At 36.6% G+C, this 12738-nt stretch overlaps 1 protein-coding gene across 1 annotated transcript in view; it reads right to left on the bottom strand.

The window, feature by feature from the left end:
* LOC121374301 (zinc finger SWIM domain-containing protein 5-like) overlaps window positions 1-2230 on the bottom strand; it is a 60435-nt gene extending 58205 nt beyond the window's left edge. The window contains exon 1 of the mRNA XM_041501351.1: window positions 1854-2230. Within this exon, the coding sequence (XP_041357285.1) occupies window positions 1854-2229 (376 nt within the window). The 5' untranslated portion in view covers window position 2230. The remainder of the gene's footprint in view (window positions 1-1853) is intronic.
* Between the last annotated feature and the right edge of the window lie 10508 nt (window positions 2231-12738).

The raw sequence follows: 12738 nt of genomic DNA, 5'->3' as shown, positions 1-12738 counted from the left end.
CCGAGTACTCTGACTGTAAGAGAGCTAGACGGACATTTGAACATAAACACGCTCTCATTATTTATGTCCAAATGTCTGTCTAGCTCTCTTACAGTCAGAGTATTCGCGCTAGGAACGCCTTTTTTATTACTATGAAATTTACTACAAGTTATTCATTTCTAAGCCGATTGATTTGTAAATTGCACACAAAATTAGTATTGTTTTATTATTTCCAATACAAGTTGGACAAATCTGTGAAGTTTTTGTGCAGTCATCTACTGACTGGATAAATCTGTGAACTTTTTGTGCAAACATCTATTGACCAACTTGGACAAATTTGTGCAGTCATCCTCTGACAAAACTGGACAAAGCTGTTACGTTTCTGTGCAGTCATCTACTGACTTTTATTGGTAAAAGGAACTCTTCTTTTTTTCCCTGTCTTTTGAAAATGGCATGTGAAACTTAAAACTGACATTGACAGTGAAATTGTTTTTATTTCTCTCTGACTGCAAAGAGTAAACTAAGATTTTTCAGACAGCTTGCCTTCATGTCTTTCATCTTGAGACTGAGTTTTTCTCTGGCAAACATATTTAAGGTAGGGTAACCTTTGAACTAAAAAACAAAAAAATCCTACCTACCTACCCTACTTCTTTTGGCCATGTTACCTGAAACAAACTTCTTTTTTTTGGCCTTATCCTTATTGGGCATTAAATCCTCAAAACAGACAACAATCAAATTTTCATTAGAAATGGCATATAATGGTGAAAGAGTTGTCAGTGTCGGGCACGGACACAGAAAAAGACAATTGTTGGAAAGAAAATATTGATGTATATGCCTAATGGCATTCAGAGATTGAATTAGGTTGAAATGACATTGAATTTGATTTCCCTCAAATAATTATTGTGTATGCGTTATATAGTTGGTGTTAAGTGTGACCGGGGAAGTTTTCCCATGGGAACGATATGACCCAGGGACAATATGACTGGTAACCGCTACCATAATCTAGAAGCCCTGAGTTCTTACTCTTAGAAAATTCTGAATATTTAGCAAGATATTGATTAGTGTTTGTCTCCATAAAAAAGTTTAAGCATGCATTCTGAAATATTCAATTTCAATAAAATAAAAAATCCAAAATCTTATTGATATCCATAGTTAAAAAGTAACGAAGTCTTGAATTTATTTTTCTGTTTCTTTATTATTTGAAAGTGTGTCAGTGATAGGTTCATGTACTATTGTTTCTGACAAATACGAATTTGAAAATTATAAATTCAACAAAGGGACTTACACTAACTAAATGTTCAAATGTAGGCTAGTATCCTAAACATTAAAAAAATCTTGATTTTTTTTATAAATAACAGCTGTCTTAATCTGATCATTTAAATACTATAAATATTACAGATTATGTATGCCATGTGAAAGTTAAATCTCGAAAGTCTGGACAGATTTTGTTGGAACACCTTCTAGGCTATGTGCAGATATAATTAAAAGCCATATGTTGCCTTCTAAAACAAATAAAACAGCCATAAATATAAATAATGCAGAAGGAAGTCAATGCTTGGTTTTAGTTAGGCATAGGCCACTACATAATCTAATATCATGCTGCTGCAAAATGTTCAATACATTTACTGTTAATTCTGTTACAAGAATCTGGCTCCATAGAAACTGCATGTAAATAAACCCTAAACGTACCGGCTTTCAAGCTGGCTACAAACGTTAATTTCTCTGCTTTGGTTCCAATAATCTGATATCCTTGACGCATGCGACAAGTATGGGGTCGTTTACAAATTGATTTACAAACACTGACCTCCCATCCCTATATCCGTGTGCATTGTGTGAACTAAACGCACTATCGTCGAGTATCGACTTATACTCACCGATTTGAAGCACGCTCTCCACCGCACTGTTGTCAAGAAGTTTTATTCCCTGATAAAAAGGCAATTTTTGGCTTTCACAGTTGTCCTTGTTCGTGCAGTTTGCATAGGATGAATACATGCAAATATCCCTTTCATTCCGTGGGAACGACCAATAAACTATCCGACTCTGTACTGGTTCTGGTATTCTGTCATAACGTTCTTCGATTCGCTGAAATGGAATATTTTCCGCGACAACTTTTGCACTAATATTGAGTAGGGATTCCACATTACTCTGGTATCCATTCCTGGTACTATTCCCGTGATTTTTATGCGAATATTCATTGGAGTTTTGCGCTTTCGATGAGCAAAACCTCTTACAGGCCGCCATGGGAAACATATGATGCACACACCATCCCGAGATGGTACACTTCTGCTCATGCGCATACGGAAGAGAAATTCCTTTACGCATGCGTATCATTATTTTCTAAAGATTTATTCACATTCCTGGCCTGAGATATTATGCCGATTTGGGGCCTTAGGAAATCCCTTTGGGGAAACCCTTTGGCTGAATGAAAGGTCAACCGTGTCAATCTAGATTACCGTATTTCACGTTCTTTGGTGCGTGTCGCGCTATGTCACAGTTGTAAAAGACAGGGAACGCATTTGATTCTTTGATTCTTTCTATTACTTGACATCTAGCTGTAATGATCTGCTCAAATATTCTGACTGCTAACACGTGAACACCGGGTTTCTTTTTAGTTCACTGCGTTTGTTTGATTAAATCTTTGTGTGCCGAGGAAAGACCGCGCGAAAGCCAGTTTAACAATGAGTTTTCCGACTCCAACTTTAATAATATATTTGATGACGACGATTTAATTTTAAACAATCAATACTATGGTAGTTAAGCAATGCTATAAAAAGCTACTTTGCAAAATAAATGATAAATAAAAATAAATAAATAATAATACAAAGTGCATGACACAAACATTATTAGCGATATACATAGTAATGACCTGCATCGGGATCTTGCAGTAAAATAACAATTTAAAAAAATAAATAACTAAAATAAAAACTATTTTTTTAAAGGTTCAATTTTCTAATGCAACGAAAGATAGAATGCTTGAAAAAACCAAACCCATCGCAGATGTGCGTCGATCCCCCCCCCCCCCCCCCCGAAACTTCGCACGCCACAGTTTAGAGCACCCCCACCCCCAACACACACACACCCTGCATATTTTCTTAATTCTGACCTGTTTACCGAGATACTAGCATATATGTGGTTAGGCGAATTGACCGACGATTCCCTAGCACCTAACTCGGTACAACAGACACGGTACACAAACACCAACAGTGTCAAGATATGAATACTTTGTTTATGAGCAACCTACTACCAAATACCGTGTGTTCGACACAGTGTCAAAACGATGAACAGTGTCTTCGGTACACAGTTTAAAGTTAACGCTAGACGCCGTCGGAGACCGACACACAACATAGTGGACGTGTGGAATGCTATCGAGTTTGCTAACACAAAGACACTAACACATTCTGTGAACGCGCCTGTGGCTTATTAATGATAAATACTACTGGTGTTCGTGAAATATATTAAAATGAAAATACCACCAAACTGTAATAGGCCTACTTGGAAAAATTCAGAGAGGAAAGGGTTTGGTTAATGACATGTCAAGATATTTTAAACTACGTCTAATTCTTTTTGGTAACATTTGATTATTTTGACACTCGCTTTAGAAATGACAAAAAACTCGCTGTGTATGTACACACACACACACACACACACACACACACACAAAAACCCAACCCCACACACACAGATATATATACACACACATACATACACATACATACATATACAATATATATATACACATGTATGTATGTATATATATATATATATATATATATATATATATATATATATATATATATATATATAGGCACACACACACATACATACATACGTACATATACATATACAACACACACACACACACACACACACACACACACACACACACACACAAATATGATTTAATAGGCCTAATTTGCACCATTCACCAAGTATGGGTCGTTCATTGATTTTTCCTTTTGTCTTGATAGTCTATGCTGCCAAGAGCTCAACTTCAGACAGTAAAAAACATGCATGGAGTATAAATTATTTCTGTTGTCCATGTGCACCTTCATTTTATAATGCAAATTTGCCTTTTTGTCGAAAATAGCTATTAATGCCCGGTGAAAAGGAGTAATTGTTATGTGTAAAGTGCCTCGTGGGTGCCTTGTGGGTGACCATACAGATGTAAAGATAGGCGAGAATTGCCCAGTCAGATGATGAATAACACAAGACCAATCCTCATGGGGGTGAAAATTACCCAAGGATAAGAACGAGGCTTTGACAAGAAGAATCGCGATCCACTAACAGACGACTATGGTCGGGTAGAACAATGATTGCATCCGAGGCTAGTCACAAGGAAAGCATTTTATATGACCTCTAGCGACGCTTTCTTCGAAATACCAGCACAATGTAGCATCTGTGAATCTTTTATGGACTTTATTGCTTAATTGACAATCAACTGTCATGTTTGTAGAATTGAAAAGAATGTTTTCTTTGATACATGTCCCAGTTTGACTGCCTTCTGTAGTCCGCAGGCGGAACACTGCGTCTTGGGATCATTTAAAACACCCCATCTTCACCAAGGGTGGTACTCGACACTTTGAAATCCTACAAAGGCAAACGCCATTAACTTTATGGTAGATAAATTTTGGGTCCGAATTCAAATGAAAGTTCAAAGAATTAAACAAAACGTATAGGTGAAAAAGCAAAATATAGTTTACATTTTGCAGGTGTATTTGTAAACACACACACACACACACACACACACACACACACACACACATCATTATTACTATCGAAAAAATAACTTCACTTGTCTAAATATTCCCATTTATTAAAAAATATTCACTGTGGTTTAACAATTAACACCCAACAGCCTGTTTTATTTATTTATTGTATTATTATTATTAGTAGTAGTAGTAGTAGTAGTTGTAGTTGTAGTAGTATTAGTAGTAATAGTAGTAGTAGTAGTATATTGTGTGTGCTGAGGTGTCATCAAATATGTGTTCATTCGTGAACACTACCATACTTCTTTGAACATCTAACAAATCTAAATTCTGTACACGTATAGATGGAAACAATTATGTATGTATATAATCATTAAAAATCGAAACAAATTTCATAATTAATATGATTAACAAATATAACAATTACTGTAGATTAAAACAGCCACATTGCAGGTATTTCTCGCATCAAATATCATACTATTGACCTTTTATTGATATCAAATTAATGTTCACTATCTCTTCTGATACCCACCCACCCACCCACCCACACACACACACACACACACACACGCATGCACACATCAAAGGGAAGAAATCCCAAACACGCTCTTCTATAATTACTAAAACAAACAAAAAGAATCACGATTTGACCTCTTTATTGTGACATCTTCATAGATATTAGCATTGACCTAGTTTCCGAGAACAGACTTAGTATCTAAATCATTGTTTTCCAAATGTTTCCCGCTGGTCAATACTGTCTTTTCTAAGGACATTATGTCATAAGAAAATATCTTGGACATACGTAAAACAGGTATTATTGTCGAAGTGGAAATACAAATGTATGCTCTGCAGTAAACATATATCCAATGATCTGCGCAGAATCATCCATTTTCGTGGTATTTTCGATTATGCAAATAATAATACCATGTAGTTTCGATTTTCCAACTCCATAGTCAGCTTGAGTGGAAGAGACAAAAAGATGCGGTAGTCTTTCTTTTGGTGTCAGCTGAAATCAATGTGACAAATGAGGCAGACCTGTTCTCCCATGCGAAAGGTTATTTATTAGACGAGATGGCTTCTTGTGCGGATATCTTAAACATCCATCACTTGATGTCCTACAGTCTTGTGATATGAAGACTGTAAAATAAGAGAGAGAGAGAGAGAGAGAGAGAGAGAGAGAGAGAGAGAGAGAGAGAGAGAGAGAGAGAGAGAGAGATGAAAAGTATATGAACTCACTAGTGTGTTTTTATAAACTTTGTATATGCAGAAAGGAAAACTAAAACAATCGAATTCGCTCCAAAATCACAAGTAATGTCTATATAGAATTACTGATTAGGATGTTCTAATATATATATATATATATATATATATATATATATATATATATATATATATATATATATATATATATATATATATATATATATAAAACAATCGGCTCAAAAATAAATTGTACTAAGTTCCATAGTATGGAAAAAGGCGTTCCCTGTGGGAAGGACTATAGTTAAAATGTTATGTGATGCCAGCAATATTTTTAGTTCATAGAGCTCACAAATTAAATTTAACAATTGCTAGCATTTTACAAAACACCAGGCGACTCGCGAGTCGTAAATAATTGAACTACTTCACCCTCAACATCTATCCATGCGATTATTTTATTATTTGTTTATATAATATGTTGTAAAACGCATTGTTTAAAGTGAAAACGAGCAGTCAGTTCGACTTTTCTGGTAGCCATTTTTGGTGTTGTAAAGAAGACTATTAAATGAGTCAAAATATTTCAGAATCATATGAAGAACCAACATCTATTCTCAAACAGGAATGAGGTAAAGTTCAGAAAACTCGGGTGGGCTGACCTATGGACTTAGAACCAAGTTGGCACAGTGGTCAATAACACTCAAATGCCATTTTGTGTTTCTGCATCTTCGATTTTATAGTACAGCCTCTGGTAGCACGTGCGTTAACATCCGTCTCGCATGGTGCCACAGACAGTCACCAGGCGGATATTGGCGCGTTGCTAACTCTAGAATACGATACGGCCTCGCGCTCCGCCAGCCTCGTATTGATTGTTAGCGAAAGACCTCAGGGGGTAATGTGTTAGGATTAGATTGTGAGGTAAATCCCGTCACATAGTGGCTCTATTGTCCAGATAGGCACTCACTGGGGATAACTTCTAAACTCGACTGCCTTGGCAACGGTCTTTTTAGATAATCAAGAATTTATAGCACGGTCTTGCGGACACATTTAATCAGAATTGCAGCGCTGGCACGGACCATCACGCATGGGTGCTTAGTCCATCCTGTTTGACGGAGTGATTGCGACCGCCGAGGGGTTGGCTGACCTGATCGTAACACTACGAGTGTGCCAGGGGACGCGCTGACCCTCAGACAGACGGCATGTATGTGTCTTGTAAAAAGCTTCGTCGGACATGTCTAACGGAAACTGAAATATTAGACGAAATACATGTGCTTTGAAGAACTTATTAGATAAGAATCGAAGTAGATGGAGTGATTATGAAATAAAGATAAATATGAACGATAAAAACCGTTACCATAATAAAACAAACATTATATACCTGCACAAACATGTAACACACATGTCGATGATGGAATCGGTGATGAAGATGGCTACATAACATGTTAGTAGTCTGAAGAATTTTCTTCGAAAATGAGTTTCCAAATTCGATTTGCTCTCTCTCTCTCTCTCTCTCTCTCTCTCTCTCTCTCTCTCTCTCTCTCTCTCTCTGTGTCTCTCTGTCTCTGTGTGTGTGTCTCTCTGTCTGTCTGTCTCTCTCTCTCTGTCCAGATTTTTTTTTTTTTGTTGTTCTTTTAAAGCATGGATTGCTCAGAAAAGGTGGGTATTTGAAATAAGGGGCATATTTAAATTGAAATCAGAATGCACGTCCTAGTTCGTGTGCGATGGCATTTTGGCTCCAAATGCGGTTTTACGTTATAGCAAGAAAAGCCTGGCAAAAATCGACGCATACCGCGGAAAATTAAAACAAAAATGTTCATGCACGAGGGTCAAAATCGACGCGCGCGCTGACCAGAGACCAGACATTTATTTTGTTAGGCCTTAAAAGTGAAACACACACAAGAAACAGAACAACGGTTTTCCATGACATTTAATAGTCGTATCCATATATATATCATGTTAAATAATTCTCGGGAGATGTAATATTTTAATAAAATAAGCTAGCTGCACAAATACACTTTCATTAATATACAGTAAAGGCTTTTTTTTACTGGTTTAAATGTCGAGTATTTGACTGCTCAGATGTTAATACACTATTTGACTGTTACATGTTGATACACTGTTTGACTGTTAGCCGTTAATACACCGTGTTTGACTATTAGATGTTAATAAACTGTGCTTGACTGTTAGATGTTAATACACTGTGTTTGACTGTTAGATGTTAATACACTGTGCTTGACTGTCCGATGTTAATACACTGTGTTTGACTGTCCAGGTGAATACTGTTTTTATTTGTTTTGTGGCATCGTAGTACTAAAAATGAAGCACTGTACGTAAAGGGTGCGCAGTTTATTATATCAATTCAGCCTTAGTAAAGATAGCATGCAGTTTGCTCCTCACTCCTTTGGCAATTTAACTTAAAGCCGCACGCCCTAGTTCCATCCAGCGAAAATAAATTATAATTTGGTTAATCTACAAACCTGTAACACACTTAGATCACGCTTTTATCAAATGGAGTGAAAAAGCAGGTTTTATATCGATAAATACCATGGGAATCCCCATGTCCCATTTGCTTGAAATAATTTTGAAAGTTAGTATTCTGATGTCACCGGTAGATGTCGCTCGAAGCACAACAATGCCTACGTCACGACAAATTTCACAGAGTGCGCACAGACTTGGGGGTGCGTTCCTTTCACCTCTCCTGGACATGTTCCAACTGTTCTGTCCTGGTTGTATCCCCTCTCCAGATATCGTAAGACTTAGCAAAATTATTGGTTTTAAGGGTTTGTAACGTTTTGTATTGAGATACTTACTTGTCTGAACTTTATTGTTACTGAAAATGTTCACGAACTGTGAAGAAAAATCTCACAAATGAACAACAAGCAAACGACAACAAATCGGATGTTGATTGCGCGAACCGTGCACGAGAAAACAAACCGAACCAAAATGATAACGGTCACGTGGTATACCAACGTCTGTGACATTGAAATGGGAATATCCCCTCTAAAAAATATATTAGACCATGTCTGCTCAACGGGTTTTTCTCAGAGGCCCGTGGCATTTTATGAAATACGAAAAATGCATTTTGTGGTATTACAAACACCAGGATTACCAGGATTACCAAAAAACACTTCAGGTGAATGGAAATGTATATTCTAAATAATAAACGGTAAGTAAAGTGCAATTTTATTTGTGAAAAAATGGGTTTAATAGCGAAAAACAACGGCGTAATGGTTAACAACTAGGGCGTGTCCCTTTAACATATACATCAAAGGTATATTCAAGAATACTTGAAATGTGTGCCCAGGATAGCGTACTTTAACCCTGCTTGGAAATAAGCACAAAATAACTTGAAGAAAAATAACGCAACTCATCCTATCCAACACAGAATCAATTATTTTAATGAATACAAAGAGGTTATTACTAGAGTGTTTTTCGGTATCGTCAATATCATATTATTAGGAATAAAAATTGTATTATGCGAGCCTCTGGCGATCATAATACATTATTTGTATTCCTAATATATGATATTGACGATACCGAAATACACGAGGGTAATAATCTCTTTATCATATAAGCTCAAGCTTAATACAACGTGTTTTTGTAAACTGTACACGCAACTTTAATTCCAGTCCGCCATTACTAGATATTCAAATGACGTAAGGATATGTGGCGCGGTGTGTTTTTGAAAGGAAATGACGTCAAACTCGAATGACGCCATTTTGGATGTCCTTACATAAAAATAAAGTTATACGTAACATTTTTTGTTTTCTGAACGCTGAACAGCTTTCAGTGTCAAATTGCCATTGAAATGTTTTTATTTGATGACTATGAATGCATACGTCAGTCATGGAGTGTCACCCAAGTACGTTTGCTTAAATGTCAATAAACCTAGTGCCGAGACCTCGACTAATTTACATCTAATTTGCAAAGTTATCAAATTCTCAAAGTATGTGATCTGAAAAATATCACATACTTTGATTGCACTGAAAATGTAAGATATTATATGATAAATGTATTTATCTTCAGCTTCCAAGGCCACTTATTTGTCACGGAGGCAAACTCAAGCATAGACCTTCCGAGTGGAAAACAAACCCAGTTAATGCCAAAACTATCGGAAATTATTTTCTGTTTGTGAAAAAAACCCCGAAAAGAATATACTTCAAAATTTGATTAATGAATTTGATTAAATTTCAACATTTTATTGGGTTCACATTGTGTTCTCACTGATGTTAGCCAGTACAATTGATTTCACCCATCAACTTGCTGGTAATGACCCTAATTCTGTCGTAAATAGCGGCGTTTGTCTTTTAATCTTTAGGTTCTAGCAGCCTGCTATAATGTGTTCATAATGACATAGTCGCATCTGGCACAGACCTATGAAACAAGGCACACGTGAATGAACAGTTCTCTGCATGCTTTCATTGTAATCCAGTGCTTTTCTCCAAGCCGAAATCTAATCTCTATTCATCCCGCAGTGGACACAGGTTGCATGCTTCAGAACTGAATCACCCGTCTTGGTGTCCGGGGTAAGAGGGGATGTCGGCGTACTGATTAAGTCAGCAATGTTTGAAGCCAATAAGTACTGGATTCACATCCCAGGACCGATGTCGCAATATTAAATATCTCTCTCTACCGATGTCGCAAAATAATTTCTATTCCTCTGAATTTATGCTGATATATACTCTCTCACTCTCACTCGTTAAATAATTCTCGACAGATGTAATATTTAAATGGAATAACCTAGTGGCCCAAATATACTATGTTGTTAATATAAATATTTGTTGTTGTTTTCGTTGTTTCGTTTTTTCTTTTTATGGGATTTTTGGTGGGTTTTTTTTGGGTTTTTTTAATTGTTTTAAATGTCACTAGACGTAAGTGATATTTTACTTCAATTTAATTGTAGATAACAGAGTTATTTTCATGTTTGATTTTTTAAAATTATTTCTTTCTTTGTTTTGTTTGCTTTTGTTGCAACATTTTTTATAATTGTGTGTAGGTAACAATACCCAAACATATCAATATTTCCAAAACCAGCATTATAATTGGGAATACATATTGTTGAAACCATTGGTTCATCAATTTTACTGAAACATATGCAGCAAAGACAAAGACAACCAAGTGTGGACAATACACGGACTAATTAACACCTGATGCCCGTATAGATCCGTGAAATCTCGATTTATGCTTTCTCCACGTCTCAATTACTGAATGGCTGTAATAGAATACACATCAACACTAGACAAATTATAATGTACAAGCGGCCTCGATGACGCATTCATACATCTTGGGGCGGAAGTAGCCCAGTGGGTAAAGCTCTCGCTTTGGGATCGATCCCCGTCAGTAGGCCCATTGGGCTATTTCTCTTTCCGGCCAATGCACCACTACTGGTATACCAAAGGCCGTTGTGTGTGCTGTCCTGTCTGTGGGATGGTGCATACAAAAGATCCCTTGCTACTAATTGAACAATGTAGCGGGTTTCCTCTCTGAGACTAGGGCCTCCACGAGTCCAATATATTGGACTCGAGTACTCGAGGGTCAAACTCGACCCGGACCCGAGTACCCGACGCTTACACAAGATGATAATGAGACAAAGGAATATAACGTAAAATAGCATTATATAGCTTAATTCCAGCACTGAACATGAATGCCAAATCATGCCATTGTATTGCATTTAGAAACCCGTTGATACGTTCAGTATTGTGACGGACGAAAGGACGGCCAGATTAAAAAAGAAACTAGCAAATAGTCATATAATTATCGTGTAACTTCTATATCGTTGATTAGTTACTGCTGAACTGAACTAGTTGCTCTACACTGTCTCACTTGTACGGGTACTCGAGTCCTGTGAATGGACTCGAGTCTTTGCTAGACTCGACCCGTGCCCGAGTACTCGAGTACTCGTGGAGACCCTATCTGAGACTATATGTCAAAATGACCAAATGTTTGACATCCAACAGCCGATGATTAATAAATCAGGGACATTTTAAATACATTCTATCATTTTAAAACATGGATGAGAAAAAGTTCTATTGTTGGCATATCTCATTACGAAAAGAATATTCTTGGCTCATTCTCTTGCTGCTATATCTAGGCGGGATTTTCACCGTTTCTCTATTTAGATCATTCATTTCAACTCTGAATGTTATCGTATCAATATACTCAATGGGGCAAAATTTCCAGAAGTAGGCCTACATTGGTTATAAAGACATTCATATTCTAAAAAAGAAAATTATTATTTTAATACTGTAAAACTATTTTATTTGCCGGAAAACTTTTAAAATGGCAAGAAACCCAGGATAGTCCCTTTAATATTGTTAAAATAAGTCGAGATACAGTTGGGGGCGGGATGGATCCCCGTCGATGGACTCATTGGGCTATTTCTCGTTCCAGCTAGTGCACCACGACTGGCATATCAAAGGTCGTGGTATGTACTACCCTGTCTGTGGGATGGTGCATATAAAAGATCCCTTGCTGCTAATCGAAAAAGAGTAGTCCATGAACTGGCGACAACGGGTTTCCTCACTTAATATCTGTGTGGCCCTTAACCATGTCTGACGCCATATAACCGTATATTAAAAATGTGTTGAGTGCGTCGTTAAATAAAACATTTCTTTCCTTCCTTCGAGATACAGTTGAAAAAGATGTTTTTTGAAAGAAGATGATGTAGAAGAAAATGCTTATTTTATTTATTTATTTTATTTTAATTTTATTGTTTTATTATTATTATTATTTATTTATTTATTTATTTATGTTTTTTTTTTTTTTGGGGGGGGGGTATAACTTGGGTCAGCGGCTTTAAATCTGTGGACGTTCATTAAATACACATTCCTTCATTTCCTTCAAACATTTTCCTTGT

This window comes from Gigantopelta aegis, chromosome 6 (assembly GCF_016097555.1).
Source record: "Gigantopelta aegis isolate Gae_Host chromosome 6, Gae_host_genome, whole genome shotgun sequence".
NCBI classification, from domain to species: domain Eukaryota; kingdom Metazoa; phylum Mollusca; class Gastropoda; order Neomphalida; family Peltospiridae; genus Gigantopelta; species Gigantopelta aegis.
The sequence above is the reverse complement of the archived record's forward strand: the minus strand, read 5'-3'. Positions and strand labels throughout refer to the sequence as shown.